The 19991-nt window shown below is 40.7% G+C and overlaps 1 protein-coding gene across 1 annotated transcript; it reads right to left on the reverse strand.

The window, feature by feature from the left end:
• Positions 1 to 2548: 2548 nt before the first annotated feature.
• LOC114560475 (homeobox protein aristaless-like 4) lies at positions 2549 to 19231 on the reverse strand. The gene is made up of 4 exons (XM_028585870.1): positions 18895 to 19231; positions 9435 to 9748; positions 3674 to 3802; positions 2549 to 2981 (listed from the first exon to the last, which is right to left on the reverse strand). The coding sequence occupies exons 1-4, from the start codon at positions 19229 to 19231 to the stop codon at positions 2661 to 2663; spliced, it is 1101 nt and encodes a 366-aa protein (XP_028441671.1). The 3' UTR covers positions 2549 to 2660.
• Positions 19232 to 19991: the final 760 nt, after the last annotated feature.

Consider the following 19991-nt stretch of genomic DNA (forward strand, 5'->3'; position numbering starts at 1 on the left):
CATCATCAGAAACAGCAAGTTACTTCTGTACAAATGAATGTCAAGCACCTTAACAGATGTGATGCTGTTCATGCTGCTAAATATAGACAGACTTAGGAGACAGTTCTCAACTGTTGGGACACAAAACCACACACCTCTGGCTTTAGCAAAGAGACCACTGTCCCAGTGGAAGTCAAAAATAAAAGAAAGCTTCTCCAACACTGTAAGTGCAATAACTTATTGCAATGGTACATTATATAAAGTCAGAATCAAAAGTAGAAATACTTGATTAATATACAAAAAGCTGCTTAAAGCCGTAAGACAATTAGAAAGAAATTTCATCTTAAAAGTCCAAAATAACACGCAAAACATAATTTTACAGTTTTTGGCAATATTACTGCAAAACTTCAATGGTTTATCTCTGGAGGTCCATTATTTGACAAATAAGCAAAACAAATGTACAAGCACATTCACACAATACAACATTATAACTATGGATTTCAATTGCTTTATTTCAGTAGTATCAACATGGACGGAGCTGCAAAGGAGTTAACTGAGGGAGGGAGGGACCAGCAAGAAGACAAACTCAACTCGACAAAGTAGGATTTCAGTCACATGTAGTCATGCAATATATTTTGTGACCACATCCTGCTTTTATCTTGAAATTTTTAAGATAATTGTCTGACATTTAGTCCTCACATCCAACAAAGTCTATAGTGAATTCAAAATATGTTTTCCTTTATTGAATGGAGACAGAAAATTAAATCAACAACTATATTCATAATTATTTTAAATACATTTTCAAGCAAAAATGGCAAATATTCTCTGGTCCAGACTTACACTTTGCTGCTTTTCTTTATCATATCATATGTGATAGTAAACTGAATATTTTGGGGGTTTGGGGCAACAGAACAAGAGGTGGGGATGTCATGTTTGGGTCTTTAATTGATTTTGAGAATCTTAATTTTACAGACCAAGCAATTGATTGACAAATCTATCTAATCAATACTGAAAATAGTCGTTAATTGCAGTCCTTCTCTCAAGTCAGACGGCTGGATTGGTCACTCATATCTTACAATGATCAACCAGCTATGAGGAGCAGAAACGGACTCTCTTGCCATTATCCTTACCGTGGAAAGAAAGCAGATACGGTATGTAGCCCAGCGGCCGTCATAGAGAGATCAGCCAAAAGACTAATGAAGTCTGTCTCTAGCCTGCAGCCCAGCTCTGGTGACAAGATTATTCCAGCGGGATATCACACAGAGACACCCCTGCAATCACGGGACATATTCACCACATTCCTGCAGTCCAGCTCTAAAGTCATCACATTACCTAAACGTGATGGAGTGCTCTTCGGGACGATTGGAGCCACTGATTTGGCCTGCAGTCTCTGGCATGTGACAGATTCTGTGAGCGAGCTACAAATCCAAGAGTCATCTCTGCTGAGCCCACGTCTAACGATGAATTGATTATAACAACGTGTGGAACTGCGTGTGCAGTAATGTCCTCACTGTGTACGCTGTGATGTACTCCGGTGTTCGCAGGGCCGGACGGCTCACTTTGATGCTAATTAAGTGTGTCTATTCCTGTTGGTTGCTGATTGAAGTTGGCATGGCTAGTTGGTGTTGAAGGCTGCTGCTGTGCATTTCTTCGCCTTGTCTGCCAGTGGAGACAGTGTTTCCTGTAACCTGAGGCCTGAGCCTAGCTGGGGAACCTGTGGAGGCACCCCTGAGGGAGGAAATGACACGTTGGTTGGAAATTGCTGCCAATCCAATGCCTGCCCTCCTCCCAGAATAATTGGCACAGGCCATGTCTGCTCAATTAGACTGTTCACTTATTGCATTCAACCTCTGTCCTTCTTTGCAGGGACATAAACTATCCACCGCAGGCTTCGACAAATTTTAATGTTTTTCTTTTATAACCAATTATTGTTTGCTTTAAAGGAGAGTTTGCAATGGTGGGGACAGAAAAGAAACTCTCAGCACTTGGTATCCATCCAAGCTTGGCTTTGTTTTTAAAATGGCTTTTAAAATGCAAATACTGAATGTCCAGATATGCAATTGAACTCATGTATATGAGAGACAGGTATAAATTGACACAAACAAAATGAAGGGCAGGATGGGTGATTGTATAAAAAAAATAAGATAAAGGAATTAAAATGTGAATCAAGCTTACTTCTGTAAATTAAAATACTATATAATATGGCTGGCTTTGGCACGGAATTCTTATATTCTATGATACTATTTTGTAAACCATATTTTTTTTATTACTATCATGAATTATAGACTAAACCCCGATATTTCAATGAGACCTGAGAGATCAAGGAATCAAGAATGAACACGTTTCAGTAACATCTTCTTCTGAGTCACACCTCTGTATTTCTCTCACTTTCAGCATCTGCTGATTGTCACAGCCACAGTTGTTATCTTGGTTGCGTTGGCCGCTGTAATGGCCGCTGTAATGGCCTCTGTAATCTTCACAGTCTCTCCCTGTTCATTTGGCCTGTGTTATCATTAGTGCTCTCAGGAAACCCCCCCCCCCCACACACACACACACACACACACACACACACACACACACACACACACACATACACACATACACACACAGCGCTCGCTGATGGCTGCTCCAGAGAAGAGGGCCATAGGGGGCAGGATGGAACTGGAGACTTGGGCTACACATCATGTAGCCCAAGAGATGGCTGCACTGTGTTCCTTCGCCTTCATACGCAGCGCAGCTATGCTGGAAGACTTGCGGTCTGGATCAAGATTGAGATCATAGCCATTGATTCCCCCGCCCATCCCAGGACCCCCAAAAAGGCTGCCCATATGTGTCTGTCCCATGTGGCTGCTCCCTGGACTGGGCACACCAAGGAAGTCAGAGACTCCTCCGGGACCGTGAGGGTGAGGCGGCATGCAGGATGGGACGGAGTCACAAGGCACAACGCAACCCGGCACTGGAGATGCTCCACTGCTGCTCCCAATCCACGAAGGGTTCTGGATCTGGAGGAGAAGAGGAGGGATTATAAATTAAAGTGGCTAGAATTGATATTTTTTAAAATAACAAAATCAAGTGATGATTTGAAAGAGGTCGCTAGTAGTGATGAACCTACAGAGAATCAGCTCCTTAACCTGCAGCTCCCCCATTTATGGAGCATTATAGCAAGTTTCAGATCATTGTTTAGCTGTCCGGCACTCAACTTTACTGGTTTGGTTCACTCTTGCTGCTCTCATATTGCGTTGTTTTTGGTCGCAGCAGGCAGCTGTTTTCAGCAAAAAAAGCTCTTAAAAACCCTCTGTACACTACCTGCTGAGCACCAAATGGCAGACAGACACAGTTAGCGTCGAGCTGGTGGAGATAGTGGAGCATTTAGTAGCTTAAGATAGCCAGCTATTTACCTCACAAGTTGGTAGAGACCAAAGACGGAGCTAAATACTGGACTTGCATTCACCAGGTGGCCACAAACACGACTCCAAATGAATGATAATGTTCCTCCATAACTGCTGGGTGTGTAAATAAGATTTGCCATATGATATGTCAGTGTTGTGTTCACAACTTGTTTCTGCTGCTCCCATTTGATTAGAAAAATCAGGTATTGCAGGTTTCATAACAAACCTTACTCATAACATTTATGATTGTGATATCTCAGATCACAAGTATCTGTGTTTAGTAATATTTACTTATTTTTCTTTACCTGTGCATAGTTCTCGGGCCGAGTCAGTAGAGGCAGCTCGTAAGCAGTTGAGAAGTGTGTCCGGACCTGTTGCATCTGGCCATAACGCTCCCTCTTCCTCCACTTGGCTCTGCGATTCTGGAACCACACCTGCAAAGAAAACAATCCATCAGGAAAACACAGACCAGCCATTACCAAATAAAACATAATTTTACCTGCAGCTCTCATAGATCTCCTATCACGTGCCAACCCAAGTAATTTCTTTTGCAAAAAACAAGGGTCATCCTCTCCCCTTAGCAAGACAAAGTAACTGAACCACATAAAATGAAGATTGTGAAGCAAATAAATTCTGCAGCACATGAAAGTCCAGGCCCAGGTTTTAAGACTTGACGTGTCTTTAAAGTGCCATCCACACGGAGCTATTGATGTGAAAATGGTGAGTCTCCCTTGGTGCTGCACGAATCAGCTCCTCCCTTTGATACACAGGCGTCTGCCTCCCTTCAGGCTGCCAGCGTCGACAGATCCACATCTGGGCCCGTAGCCATTCATAAATCACTCTGAGAGAGGTGTGCTCTCCCCCACATGTCGGCACAGTGGGATACAGTGGGGAATCCCTCTGTATAATCCATGAAACAAAAGTTCAACTTTTGACCAAGTACATGTTTTTCTTTGTCCGTCTTTGGGATTAGTAAGTGTTGGATGCGGCTTATGAAGTAGGTTGCTATTCTGCAAAAGGTTGTACTTTCAGTACCTGCTGACAGACCAAGTGCAGGGTACATAGCTGACTTCTCCCTACTGTAGCTGTGAAAGGCATTAGAGGAAGCAGGACTAAGGGTGAAAGGCAGTTATGAAAGAATGATTGTTATGAGCAAAAAAGTAAAATTTGTATCCTGAGAGAAATTTCCTGAAATATTTGTACTGCAATCTTGGTATTCACTGTCAACGCTGTGTAATGCAATAATTTCTACCTATGGTAATTTATGTCTGCGTACATGACATCTATTGTATGTCTGTCCTGGAAGAAGAATTCTTCCTCTGTTCTTCCTGATATTTCTTCCTATTTTTTCCTTTTTAATGGGGGACTTTTTCATTATCCAAATCGATGGCGTAAATATAGAGGGTGTCATATGTTGTACAGAGTGCAAGTCCTATTGAGGCAAATTTACTGTTTTGTGATTTTGGGCTATATAAACAAAATGTACTTGGCTCATTGATATTGATAGATTTAACCCCTCTAATGCCATTTCTTTTGTTTTAAGTTTTGCTAAAAATGTTACATTGCTTTATAATTGGTTAAATATTAGCTATTTGGACACCTACTGAAACGTAGCCTCCAACATGAATGCACTGCTTGTGCAGCATGGCGATCCGGTCATACGTATGTCGTTTTGGGAGTCTCGACAATGGACCAATTCTGTTGTTTACGTACGAGGACTTGTTGGATAACTTGATGCTTTTGCTTGTTTTTTATCATAGTTACTTAAATAGCTTTGGGTTTTGGACTGTTGGTCAGGCGAAACAAGACATTTAATTATGTCACCTTGGGCTCTGTGGATTCTGTGGATTTTTTTTTTTTTATAATCGAGAAAGTAACTGCCCGAATATTCAATAATTAAATAATTGGTTAGTTTCAGTCCTAGCACGCTATATTTTATGTGGCCCAGATATAAGTTACGTGTACAATAATCATTTAATGTGGGGTAAAGTCAGACTAAAATCATCTATCAAATAATAATATGATTTAATGTACCTCAATAATTTAAATTAAGACAATGATATTATTATTACATTCATTTTAATAAAATATAAGCCATTAATTTCTCCACATTTTGTCCTTTCCTAACCATGCATATCTGCAGTTCCTAAATATAATCTGTTGTAACTTTTGCTCAGCTTTTTTCTACAAAGTGTTCTCACATCTCTATGCAGGAGAAGAGAGGAGCAAAGGGGGGTACTGGATGTCTCTACATGTTTATTTGTATGCATTTGTTGGTTGTCTCAATCTTATTCTCCCAAGAGGGAAAGGGAGACTTCTTCAAAGAGAAAAGAGAGAGCGATCCTGCCTCGACACACGGGTTTGAACTTGGATTGTGGGTTGATTCCCAGCCCAATCAGCTTGTGGTTTTCACAGTCCCTGACATGCAATTTCCCCTGAGTCAACCTCCTCAAATCCCCCCTCATGTCTCTCTCTCACCATTTCTCTCAATAAACTTAAACACAATAGAGTTTAGTGACAAACATGAGCAGTGTCAAGAGATATGATCCCATATTGAGTATTTCTTATGGAGCAGGAGGGAATTTTTATCAAATGAAATAAGACCAACTATAAGCAGCACTGTAACATGCACACAAACATATTTTCTCACTGGATAAAACAACTAGCTGGCTCAATTTCAAAGAGAAAACCATACATGGCCTCCTGTGGCATATATAACCGTTGACTGTGTTTTTGTGAGAAGGTGACGTAAGGAAGTTTAGAGGACAGCTCACCCTTGCAAAGTGGTAAACTGATATCTGAGGTTGTGGCTGAACCTCAGTGTCAAGGTGAGGGGTTGTTGCCCTTTGAATTATATCATATGTTTGGAGGGGGGCTCTGAGTCTATGTAATGCTCCCCCTGAGGATTTGGGGTCTATTATTGTTTTAAGGTTTGTCATGTCTTTCCTTTGGTTCTTCTTTGGTTATGTGAGCGCATAACATCCCAGGTTTCCAAATATGATCCTCAACACAAAAGGCCCTGATTGGACTTATAAGCGTAAAACTCGCTTATAGTTTTAGTTTTAAAGTTATGACACGGTTTGATTTGTCAGAGGTTTAGGTTTAGCCTCTTACGTATTATTACATTTAAGTCAGAGAGTTAAGCATCTGATTTTCCTAAATAATAAACGCACACCTAAATCTGAAAAATCATTTACCAAAAAAAGCAATCCTCAAAGACTTTTCTAACCATCTGGATGAAAAGATATTTGGTCCGCTGCACAATAAATTAATTTTTAACCTGTTTCCCAAATTGCAGCTTTTTTTTTTTAATCAAAACAAAAATAGTAGCCTTGCTCAATTTGTGCATCATGAACACAAATTAAAACTTAAATTAAAATGTCTTATATATTATATTGTTTTCTATGATGTTTCTTTCCCATATTTTCATACAATATAACGCGCCACTATTTTGCTTGTTTTACAAAAAGGGTAAAGGCATATGTATTTTCGGACTTTCTGGATTAGGAAATACTGTCACAGTTTCAGGAAACGGGTCAAATATTGTTTTATTATGCAGCTGATGCAATATGTTTTCATTCAGATCGTTAGAAGTCTTAAGATTCTGGGAATCAGAACGGGGGTTAGTGTTGTTAAATGACCTTCTTGGTTTTTAAAAGATCACCAGGAATTTATTTGAAGGAAAATCAGATGCTTAGCTCTGTGACTAAAATGTAATGGTAATACATGAGGCACAACTGGGGCTAAGGTTAATGTCTTACTGAAGTATTTCAAAGCTCCATGCTTCTTTTCAAAATATAAAGTTTTATCATTTACAGAGCTATCAACGTATTTGTTGATGGCTCAAGATAACCCAACTTTACTCCTCTACTTTTAATCTCTTTGTCGTCCTCCTACCCCTCTGTTGAAGCTCAGCCTCTTCTCTCCAGCAAACCCCCCTCCCCCCCTCACAACGCCGACCCTTCTCTCCATGTCTCTCTCCTCCCTCCTCCCTTTTAAGTCAGCGAGGGGAAGTGGGGATATTGGAAAGTGAGATGGGAGAATGTTCAAACTGGAGCTTGTTTTCATTTCATGTTTAATTTCCTGACGCCTAAGCCCTTGGCTTTCCGCAGCTAACCTCTTTGACCTTTTGAATGCGTGCAGACGAGAGTGGCGGACTAAGCGCGCACACACATTTGTATGTGTACACACAAAGCACATGCATTAACATACCATGTTATATACAAAATTCAAAGTCAGTCACTAACAAATGCCTTTTAACCTGGACGCTCTCACACACTTACTGGAGCCTTTTATAAACAAGCAAACAATGCCTGAGCACATATATGCCCCTTGTCTTGGCTTCTGGGTACTGAGTGTGTCATGTTTCACAGAGGGTTTGCTCTACGTAGCTTTGCCTTTGAACGGCAGTAGGAAGGAGACCCAAGCCAAATAGTTTGGCAGGGAGATCATTCGGGGAACATTATGAAGTCAGATGTGTCCTTTGCGGCTCCATGTCTCTTATTCCCCAACTTCTAAGTTTGTTAGAAAGGGAAGCCAGTAGTGTTTTTGCACGAGCAGAATTTCAATTAACACAAATCATTTTTATTATTTCTCATAATTATCCACAATGACCCATCCTATATATGAAGCCTAAATGTTATCTAACAGACATCTGCAAGGAAGGTGGCTCAGAGCTCTCGGAGCTCAAAGTGCTTGGCGGTGATACAGTAATTGCTAAAGACGTTGACAGCAAAAGGCAGCTTACAGAGCCATTAAAGAGCTTTATTTATGCTCCAGAGCCAGCAGGCGGAGAGAGAGGAAGAGGGAGAGAGGGAGGGCAGAGTGCACAACTCCAAAAGCAGCTTTGAAGTCCAGCCGTCTCACCTCATCTCTGTCATCCAGGACCACGGCGATTGATAGACTGCCTCAGCAGTCACTCACACACAGCCTCCCTCTCCATAAAATGTAGGCAGTGTGGTGAAGTTCAAGTCTGAGGTTCAGAGCCAATTGTACTAAATAAACTAATGGCAGCAGAAGTCACAGATGTGATTATGGAAAACTGCATCCTGACTTTATGAAGACATTCATCATCAAACTGAGGATGAAACTGTAGGACCTTGACATTGGCATTTTGGCAGAAAACATCTGTACTCTGGTTTTCAATGGCTGTTTCGGAGATGAAAAGGATTCTCCGATTGCTTGCCAAGCTTCGAGTGCCCCTTGGTATTCAACAATTGGATATCCCTGGACTTTGTCTCGATAGACCTTCAGTTAAAATTGTGGGGTTTAGTCTTGATTGCGTACATATTTAGGGTCTGATTTTAGAAGTATGGGTCAAACCTCACAGTGACTCAACAGAGTCTGCTGTGTGCCTGTCAGATGAGAAAGTTAATTATATTCATCTGGGAAATAGATGGGTCTGTGTGAACGCAGTATGAATGTACTTATTTTACTGTACCACCACAAGGACTAGGCCAGGTTCTCTGTCCCTGACTATGTCTTGGACCATGCGTGGAAATTGAAAGTGGCATCTCAAAGTGTTTTTTATATCCTTGCCAAATAGCTTTGATGACTCTTTTTTTTTTCTCTCTCCATGTGTTTTCCCTCCCTGCCTCCGGAGTTGTGCGGTGAAGTAGTTTGAACATGGTAGTGCTGGGGAGAAACCCTTGGCCTCTGACCCTTCTGCAGAGTCTGAGTTAAGAGCAGAGTATTCCCTTAGTCCCACCCATCCCACTCTGATCTAAAACTGGCAGGCAGAAAGAGAGATGGAGAACAATAGGCCTCGCTGTCTGCTGCTCCGAACAATCTTTGTCAACATGCCAGTCTTAACTCTCCCAGCTCTCTCTGTCATTTCCCCGAGTGATTATTAGCACGCAAACCTTAAGGACTGCAGTCGTTCAACACCGCTCATGGAGAAGGAACAGCAGCATTCGCTGTTCAGCAAGTGTCCCAAAACAACATGTATGTTTACACTGAAGTGACAAAGCCCTCCAGTGGCTGTAGTAATTTTGATTGAAGCCAAGGAAGAAATCATATGACTTTTAGTTTTTCATGTGTAACCTGGTGTTATTCCCCCATCCTTACCTGTACACGAGCCTCTGTCAGGTCTGTCCTCAGTGCCAGCTGCTCGCGGGCATAAACATCTGGGTAGTGTGTCTTCTGGAAAACCTTCTCCAGCTCCTCCAGCTGGTAGCTGGTGAAGGTGGTGCGATTGCGTCTCTTCTTGCCTTTGTTGCTCTCTGCCTCACTTTTGTCCAGAGGGCTGGAGAGGTCAGAGCCCGGCCGCTCGCTCAGCCCCTTCTCACCGGGCGCCTTTAGGTTCAGATAGCTGCCTTCCATCCCGGAAGAGTCGACACTCTGGGTCAGCTCAGAATCTGTCAGGCCGCTGTTGTCTTTTCCTGTAAGTAGATTAAGAAAGACACAGAGATGCGAAGGATTACGATTAATCGTATTTTGTCCTTTTAAAGGGGCACTTTAAAGGGGGCACTTTAAAGGGGTCCTTTTAATTTGACACATTACTTTTAGTTTACTAGTCACAGTTAATCCAATTAATATATGATTTAATTTCTTCTTCTGTGACTCTGGAGGGACCAAAGTTAAAAAAAAATGTCTCCTCTTGGACTCACACCTTTGTTAACAGAAAGCCTGCATTACACACTGAAGGTGTGGGGTTTGAAAACGTGGGTTGAATGAAAGACGCTTTCCATTTGCATTGTGGGGAAGAGTCCCTTTTAATTCTGATTGTACTGCTCTAAAAAAAACATAAAACATACTGGAGATTTTAAAGTTTAGATTCAAGTTTACACTATGGTTCTCATAAAAAAAAACATTTGAGCAATTTTGGTTTTGGTTGAAGTGCGCCGTTCTTATGATTTTCATGTGTAGCATGAAAATCACCTTCCCAGTTTACTTAACTGTGGCTTCACATATAATACAAAATCATTTTCTTACTTTAATATTATTTTAAAAAAAAAACTGATATAATCAACTTTCTGATCATTTTAGTGCTGAAAAACGTGTGCCACATGTGTCAATAATAGTCCTATAATTATAGTAACTACTCTACAATTGAAATAGTCAGCAGAGCAATACTTTCTTTAAAATGTGGCTGAATAAAACTGGTGCCTCAGGTTTAAGTCAGGGAGTGCATCTGCTCATCATCACGTTACAACATCCACATGAAATGACATTTACTTTCAGCTTACATCACCTCTGTAATGTTTTATTTTAAGGTTCAAAGGCCTTGACTGTTTGCAATAAGAGAAGAAATGTCTTTCTGTTTGAAAGCTATGTCACTACACATTGGCGTGACCTGTGACACAACCCTTGAAGCCCTCTCCCTCACATCTCTCAATCACGCCACCTGAAACCCGAAGCCACTCAAAACCTGCTCCATCTCCAAGTCGTGTATGGCGGGCCTTGTGTACGACCACGTTTGCCCCGCAGCCTTGCCCCTAAGATGTAAACAACATTGTGTTTGTCACCTTCAATTTTGAGAGTGTCCATTTTGTGACAGACCCCGCTCTGTTCCTGTCAGCGCTTGCTAGCTTTTTTGTTTCCTTTTAGGAGATGAAGAAAGCTGTCCCTTCTCCTTCAATAAACAAACAGCTGTGTGAATAAATAAGCTGAAGGGCTCTGGTTGCGGGCCAGTAAGAACAGTGTGTTCTGTCAGCCTCTGTGTTTGCCTTTCCTGTGACTGGGCAAGGGGAGCCCCACCATGCTAACTGTATTGGTCTGAAACCAGCTCATAATGGTCTCCTCCACATAACTAGACCTGTAAGTCTTGTGCAACACCAGGATTTATTTAGTCCAACAACATTTGTCTCTGAGTTAGATCGAGTTTAGGATGATTAACGCACATTTTACTTTGTCACTTTGCATTTTTGTTATGAATAATGTCAGTAATGGCCTCCTGTAATTCTCGGAAACCCAGAGCAATGAGGGAAAGAGAGTTGACACCTTGTGACACTAGTGACTTTCTGAGCCAAGTGTTTTAGTGGTTAGTAAGATGACTGAATAGTTTTAGAGTGATGAAGCGAGGCGGTGGCCGTCTGCAATATGCATGTTTGTTTTCATGGCTTAGCACGCCTTTGGCTAGTGTGTCCCTAAATGAGATGTCAATAGCCATCCTCTTGATACTGCTGCAGCCCTCCCCTGCTCTCTGGCTCAGACCTACCCCGACAGAGACACTAATGGAACAACACAGCTCGCCCAGCTGGAGTTCATGACCTCATATCGCTGTGGCCCACCTGTCAGACCCTCTTACAGTCTCCGCGCAGGCAGATGTTCTGACATCACCTACCCCTGCACTGGCCTCTAATGCTTATGCACTGCACAATATTTTCTTTCTACCCCTGGGCAGGAGTATGGCTGCAATGTTAGGAAGTAAGACAGGTCAACTCTAGGTTCCTGCTTGGTATTTGCATCTGTTAGAGAAAATACAGTTATGCCCCTGAGCAAGGTATACATCCTGTAAGGCAAAGGGTGCAGCTGGGCACACAGATGAGGGGATGGGAAGATGATGGGATAGTGGGTGAAAATGTTTAAGTTCTCAGTCTTATACACAGGGTGCTATTTGCCAGGGGGGATGCAGGGGATTTCCCCCTTTCTGGTCTGCTGAATTATTTTAATCCCCGGTGGGGACTAAATGTATCCCCCCCTCAAAGTGAACAATGCTTCACAAATAGACCATATATTATATACATAAAATCAAAGTATTTTAAACTACGTAAAGCACTGTAACGTGAACACATTGTGCCATAGAACGATAAAATCCGAACCAGCTACAGGCACCACCAGATGGCAGTCCTTTCAGCGGCCATAGAAGTTGAGTTTAGCCAGAAAAAGTTAGTGTCATGTGGCGATGAAAGTTAAGTTTAGGTACCAAAATGATAAGTTTAGAAAAAAGATGGTGGTTAAAATGAACAAGCGTTTCCTGGGTGAAAGTACCTAGGCCTATTTTGTTTTCGCCGCAAAATGAAGCGCTGTGTTATATGTTAACACCACATTGTGGTATTTCATTTTAAAATTATTGAAGTTCATAAATAAGTGTTTTGGCATGGCTAGCCGTGTGGCACTATATACATGGTATTGAAAGGGTTATTTCATTCTTGCATGTTTTGTTTTGCAGTAATACAATGACAGTTATTTGCTTTCTTACTGAGAGTTAGATGAGAATAATATTCATGTCTGTATGGTAAATGTGAAGCTACCTTGAGCAGCTGGTTACCTTAGCATAAAGAGCTGACGATTCACCTTTCTACTGTACAGGGGTTATGTGACTATTGATTAACTGGGACCAGTTGGCAACCAGCAGAGACTCCAGGTAGCCTAGTTACTGGTGCCAACCTAGAAATAGTTTGGCACATAACCTCCCGTAAAATGACGAGTGTACATTTTTACACTTCAGCTGTAGTACAGATTAAACAGATGAGACACGATTTGTTAAATTGTCTTGTTTTAAAGGTGCTGGTGGTTGGATTTTGTTACCTTTGGACAGAGCTAGGCTAGCTGTTTCCAGTCTTTTGTCTAGCTGTCTTTTCTGCACGCTGTTCTGGAGAACATAGCCATCACACATTTTCTTTTGTGAGCCAAGATTCCACTGTGTTGGCTCCAGTTTTTTGGGGGGGCATTTAGAGGAATGTTTTTGACTACTCATTTCAGGATTCATCAATGTGTATATATAAATGCAGCCAATATCACCGGTTGATCCTGCAATTTGCCAAAGTTACTCTGTGACAAGCCGCAGACCTCTTCAGTTAGCCAAGGTCAGATGTTTACTAGGGTCAGCAATTTAATCACTGCTGAAAACAGAGAGAAAACATCAAAGTGTAATTTAACTGGTTGTAAAGCAACAGGGCACCCTCTCAGTTTTTATGGAATGGGACAGGGAGGGTCAAGTGAAGCCAAATAAAAGAAACACTATAAATTAGTAACCTGGGGAAGGGTTAATGACCAAACACTAAATAGGGAAGGGAATGCTTTTAAACAGAGTGCTCCAAAATGTTCTCTCAAAACACTCAAAGCTGACAGCAGTCTGCCACAATGGCTTTCCACTCATCACACCTTATATGGACCAAATAGAGTCAAATATTCTACTGGCTTTGATGGCTATTAATTTTACGTTCATTGCTGATTCGCAGACATGCTTTGGGCTGGATTACTTTTGCCGCAGCAGAGGCTAAGACCTGATGTTGACTGTTGTTTCCTCAGTGAAAGGGAGGCTCCCAGATGTTCCTGAGGAGAGATCTATGCCAGCGGCTCATGCAGGAATGCAGATTCCCTGGGAAACCAAAAAATCTTTCTGTTCAGCCTCAGCTCCTGATAAATTGACACGATCATGACCTCACTACTGTCATACAGTAATAATACCTTGGGCCGTGGCTGTCACTGTCTGTCACTGTCTCATATCAAAGAGCTCAAAAATAGTTGAGTAGATTTTAAGGGTTTTGTTGAAATGCAGGAAATAGTGGTGGAAGTACACACATTTTTTTTACTTAAGGGAAAACAACTTGTGGAGCTTCTTGAAAAGTATATTTTGGTAAATATATTTCATTTTAAAAGGAGAGTTTTGAAGTATTTGCAGCTTAATGCATGTGCCATAATAAAAAATGCATGTTCAACCTAATGACATACAGCAGTCGATAGTTAAAGCATTAACCTCTCAAGGTCATGATGAAAAAATTTGTCAGACTAATGTTTTTATTGCTGTGATTGTGTTCTGTATTATCAATACTACAAGTAAGTTTAGATTTGGTGATAAACATGAAGTTAAAAGCGGACAAGGAATTAAAATGAGAAATTGAAATCACGTGACTATATATCATGTAATCAATCATCCATTAGCCTCTCCCTGTCTTCCAGTAGTCATAAATTAATTCCACAACCACATTTATACTGTCTAGAGAACATATTGGAATCCTGTCTTCAGGAGGTATTTTGCCTCTTTGAAATCACAGAAAAGCATAAAGAAAGTTTGTGGTGCAAGGCAGTGTCACTCCATGAGGATTTGGGTTACTTTCCAGCCCTGGCTTTTATTAAAAATATATATCAAACAAGCCAAATGAGCAATGTCTATCTGCTGAAAGCAAACTCAGAAAGAGAACAAGAACTTGTTACTCACGGACCCAAAAGTGATCATTCCTCCTTTTGCGTTGCCCGGTAGTTTCCATTGTTAGTCTGTCATAGTTGGCTTTCTTGAGTGAACATTGTGTGATGTGTTATGTCCCTCTTTTGACCAAAACATAGTACTGTGGGGCCGGATGTTGACATTATTCAAGAACTCCTACAGAGGTTAGATTTAATCCAATGATAAGAATCAAGGAAGTCAAGGTAAAGACACAGCGCCAGCCTCAACACGAAAGGCACAGATCAAAACGTGCACCAGCTGGTTAAAGTTTCCAACGCATCTCTTTAATCTGGCCTGCGTGCGGTTCTCAGGTAGATGGTGGGGAGTTAGCTTCCCCAGGTGGCTCAAAGTAAAAAGCCAAACCATGTTGTGTTAGCTACACAACAGCATGACAAAAAATATGAGTGCCGATAAGAGTTTTAACCGAGCTCTCAGTAAAATAATGCCTCATGAAACAAAACCCTCAGAGTTGAATGTTTTTTTTACAATTGCAGGCAGATTGCTGCTGCTTCACCTCCTGCATCACACATGTATACAAGTCATTACATTTTAACAAGCCAGGAATTCATCCTTTCAAGCATTCTCATTCTATATTCTAATTTATTCTGCTTCACAGACACACGCCTGCACGATCACAGGTGTCCTTCTGGCTTATTGTTAAAATCGACACAATATGTTAGTCATCAGTACATGCATATCCTGTGACATCACTTCCCAGAGCCTTTTAACATGTACTTAGAGTACTATATTTTGACAAGAGGCTTTTAAAACGCTGCCAGGACTTTTTTGGGGGCGTCTTGTTTTGGTTTTCATACACAGAGAAAAATGTTTTTCATATCACATGATGCTTCAATATCCTGCTGAAGGGAGGAGGGGTGGTTTGAAAGTACAAAGATTGACAAAGCTGTATGTTATAAATGTTTAATTTGCGTTAAACTGTCATTTTGTGAAAAGACAAAGAGGATGAGTCATAAACAAATTTTAGTGAGCACCAGTGTTCCTACAAACACTACTGTACATCAACCTCAGTATCAACTACAGACCTATAAACACAATGATTTCTACATTTCACATTCAGCCTTAGTTCCACTTACGTTCCCTCAAATGTCTAAAGAGAGTGTGATAGTATTTTTATCATAAGTTTGTTTTTACAAAACGTTATGGTTTCTCTATGGCAGCAAGCAATCTGTATCAAGGATGAAAACTCATATATGCAATGCATCTCAAAGCCATAGAGTTTAGTAAAGTACGTGCATGTAAACAGTCATTCCCACACGTGTGCAGCTTTCCCAGAAACCCTCTCATTTCTCCCGAGCCCCTCAAATCATTACCCAATCTCGATGTCCATTTCTGACTTGTTGCTTATTTCTACACGGTATTGTTGAGACGGGGTTATGTAAACCAGTCCCACTTTGTCATCTCAGGGACTCTCTGTAGCTTTGGAAATCTGATGTTTGGGGAGTATGAATAATAACTATAGGAGCCAGTAATGCACATCTGCCTTGGATTAATGCAGACCTCTCCTGCAGTGCTGACCTGCATTCCTCAGCACTCGATCAGCTCCAGGGGTTTTATTTCATTCATTGCTGTGTGTGCAGGTAGACGGCTCCATCCCTGTTCTCGCTGTGGGACAGTCTCACTGATTAACATTGGCCCAGGGAAACAAACCCACCACCCCTCGCCACTACTGTGCAGAAATATGTTCATTCACTCCTCCAGACACATTTTAATTAACATCATTTAAAAATCTGGTTGTGACTACGTAGGATTTTCATCCACGCAGAACAACCGGTACCTTGCAAAACACTAGAGATTAAACAGTAAAAATGTACAAGAATATATGAATATGAATTGTTTTAAAGCTCTTAAATTTGTATATTGTTTTACCACAGCTGAATCCTACTTACTGGCATTGGAGAAAAGTAAAGAAAGTTTGTATGAATTAAAAGTGTGAAAAGAGGTGTGAATATCATGCAGCATATGCCTGAATTCTTTTTCCATTATTTAACAGATTTAACACAATTAATCCACATCTTTACCTTTGCTTCTCTTATTTGTGTTATTAAATGTACTTTAAATATTAACATATCAGTTATTTTAGCATAGCCTATATCCACACATTTTATTCTAATTTTTTGGTGTATTTTGGTGTACCCAAATACAGTTTTGCATGTAACACATCCTTAGAATGACACAAATAAAAATGTTAGGTTGACATGTAAACAGTATTACAGTGGTACTGTAGCTGAAGTTGCCACACAGAAAACTCCCTTCGGGTATGACATGACTTTTGTCATCATGATGGCGATAAAGAGTCATTGAGCAACATATCTCCCATTTAGGACCACACATAACAGCACAAGCCTGTTGACGCCTGAGGCTTTGGCAAAAGCCAAAAGCATCCTCTCCAGGGCCATGATGCCTTCATCTGGCTGCAACATTTTCAATTATAACATTGCATAACAGCATGTTGCATTTAATGATGTTGTTTAAATGGTTCTGTCAATGCACTTGCCAAATCAATTCACTTCAGTGCAGGGGGGCTCCAATCTGTTTGGAGGCATTGCTCCCAAACTCCAGAAAAAAGTGACAGTTCAGCTTAAAGTAAGGAGTGACTCCAGTTGTTTCTCATGAAAACAGATTACTGTGCATTTTGTGGATGTATTTTGGCAAAGTGTGGTACTGGCTACTGCGCAAATAAAATACTTATTTTTCAGGCCATAGTTGGTCCCACTGAGCATTAGGGCAGTTCCATTTAACTTGTTACAACTGTTTATATTTACTTGCATATAATTAAGCATTTACTGTATTTAAATGTTTGCCATTGTTTAGTCTTTTTTCTGAACTGCTTTTCTCCCAGTGACTGGATCTAGTTTCCTTAAAATGTCTAAAGTTTGGTTTACTGCATATATAAGTTTTAAACAAATTCAAATTTCAGCCACGATCATAACAGATGTTTTCTTCTGTAATATCCGCATCATGATAAACATCTGGATCTGAAATATATAGGCGCCAACGAGTGTACGCTGATTACCAAAATGTTATTTAATGTAGTTTTTCTAGTGGGCTATATAATAAATTGTATAATTACCATATGCATATATGCAGACTTAATTATTTACACGTAGGCTAATGGATTCTTTATTTAGGCTATCGGCCCTCTCCTGTGGACCTGTTGTCACACCGAGTCCACTTCGTCTGCTCAATAAGAGAGATTCTATTTTTATTTTAAGCCCCCACGTCTCATAAAAGGGATAGTAAAATGGGTCGTTTTCTTCAAACGATACATTTGTAGTGCAACGAATTGTCGGAAGCTGTAAATCATTCGTTTTAAATGTTTGTAAGGACATCCAAGCAGTCTCTAAGTGTTTAATTTCGTCATTGGCTGTTGTATTATGGTCGACAAATTGTGAGGTATCGGCCTATAACTGTAGCTGGATGAATGTGTTCCCTTAAATTGTTATCAGTTATTCTCGTTAAAAAATCACTAGTGCTAAAAATAAAAAAAAAATTAAAAAAAAAAAACATAATGGACTACGTGATACATATAGTCCAGCTGAAGTATTTATTTCTTCATTTTAGGCTACCACATAGTGCTTGGACTTAAAGTTTGTGCGCGCGTGCCTCGGCTGTTAGTTCATATTTAAGTATTATAATAATTCATGTATGCATATGTGTCAGTGGTAAAGAGAGTTTGACTTTCTGTAGGTTAGTCAATAGCACACTGCAGTTGTATAGGCCAGTGAGATCAGTGACAGTGATGCTGCGGCTTCCGGAAGAAATTATAAACTTAGTGATGTGGATAGAAACGTCATAACGTATACAAAAGGGCAAACATCCATTCAAAAACAGTTTTAAATACCTTCTGCACCACTCAGTCAAAGCACACACCTTTATATAAGAAATACATTTCTATATGTAACACTACATTACTATAGCTCTTGCAGGAAACATTTCCCTGCAATATTTCAAATTCATTCGGGGAGTTATTTTGTCAATAAATGGTTAAATTCAGTTCTCCTTAAAGCACTTATTGCATGCAAATGTTATCTGAATTTCTAATTGTTTTAAGGCTTTTAAGGTATGCAAGGAATTCTGTTATATCTCGTCTTAGCTAACAGTTGCCCAGTTTGATAAAAAACTAAATTGTTACATTAAATAATAATTTATTTTAGACACAGTTTTGTTCAGTTAAAAAAAATGGATTTCTGATGGGCGTCATGGGTTTACCATCTCCTTTTCCCTGCTCTGCGCTCACACATTTGACTGACTATCAGTCTGTTTATTAGTTTGTTTATTACACACTACAGTTAATTTCCATTATTGCTTGCCAATATCCTTTTTTTTCCATGCATTTCCGTTAAACTCAATGCCTCATATAGTCGCACTTTGTGCCTCTCTTATATGCGCACTCACCATAGCAGGGAATGAGCGTCCCGTTGTGTCCGCTGTCCGGGTGCAGCTTGCTGCCTTCGGGCGGAGTTTTGCAGGTCGGTCGTTGCATGAAGAGCTGGTATTTGTTGAAGGTGCCCTCCTCAGAGCCATCCAATGACTGGCACTCCGGCTGGAAAGGACTCCGGGACTTCTCTCCGTAAGCCTGTCCTTTACCCGGAATGAACGTGGGGCTGTATTTGGTTTCAGTAGTCTGGAAAGTCCTGAACGGGTTCGCCTGGTCCCTACCTTGCGCAGTAGACGTGCTATAATATGAATCCATCGATGTCATATCGCAGTATGAGACGCACGCTGCGTTCATACCTAAAAAGTAATATTTAAAAAAAAATCCACACGCTTCTTCTTTCCCTTTCCCTCCCCTTCTTTAGACAGCAGATATTCTCCCCAAATTCTCATGCACTGACAAACTCACACTGACGCGCTCATGCACACACTCTCACGCTGCCGCATCTGGGACTGGTTAAAAAATGAATCAGATGTTTTCCAGAGACTGCAGACTGAACAAATGCTAAAAGCCCCCTGAAGGTTTGTCGGGGTAAGAAGAAATGCCTTGCTCAAACTAATGCCGCCTCAGTAGCCTATCTGAGACACACACACACACACACGCACACACGCAGCACTCCAACCTTCAGGCTCCACACACATCTGAAGTAGGCCCAACCGGCTCCAGCCTGCGCTATTATGCAGCCTGTAGAAATGGGAGGTCAAGCTCAGAAGGGGAAAAGCTTTTTTGGTAAACACGCGGGGGACAACACATGACATTAATGTAATTAGAGGATGAATAAGTTTGGCTTTGATTCCTGCTGTTGCATGACTGAAGACCCTAACATCTGACTTTTCTTTATATCAAACTTTAAAGCATTTTAAAAAGCGTTGTTTCCATCTCTGTCACAGGAGCCACACTTTGTTATTAATGTGTCTTAAAGAGGACCTTAAAATGAAGTGTAAATGAAAAGATCAAGCCGGTAATTTGGACCAATAACAGTGCTTAAAGCAAACCAATACTAGGCTTTAATATCGGCCTATATAAATATTTTCTTTGTGTATTTGTTGAAGAGACC

Source organism: Perca flavescens, chromosome 8, assembly GCF_004354835.1.
Source record: "Perca flavescens isolate YP-PL-M2 chromosome 8, PFLA_1.0, whole genome shotgun sequence".
NCBI lineage: Eukaryota > Metazoa > Chordata > Actinopteri > Perciformes > Percidae > Perca > Perca flavescens.

Bases quoted from the DNA above. Each gene is read 5' to 3' on its own strand.
- LOC114560475 (XM_028585870.1), bottom strand. From the start codon at position 19,231: ATGAACGCAGCGTGCGTCTCATACTGCGATATGACATCGATGGATTCA. The intron at 9,749-18,894 runs GTGAGTGCGCAT...ATCTACTTACAG, and splicing joins GACGCTCATTCCCTGCTATG to GAAAAGACAACAGCGGCCTG. The intron at 3,803-9,434 runs GTAAGGATGGGG...TTTTCTTTGCAG, and splicing joins TGACAGAGGCTCGTGTACAG to GTGTGGTTCCAGAATCGCAG.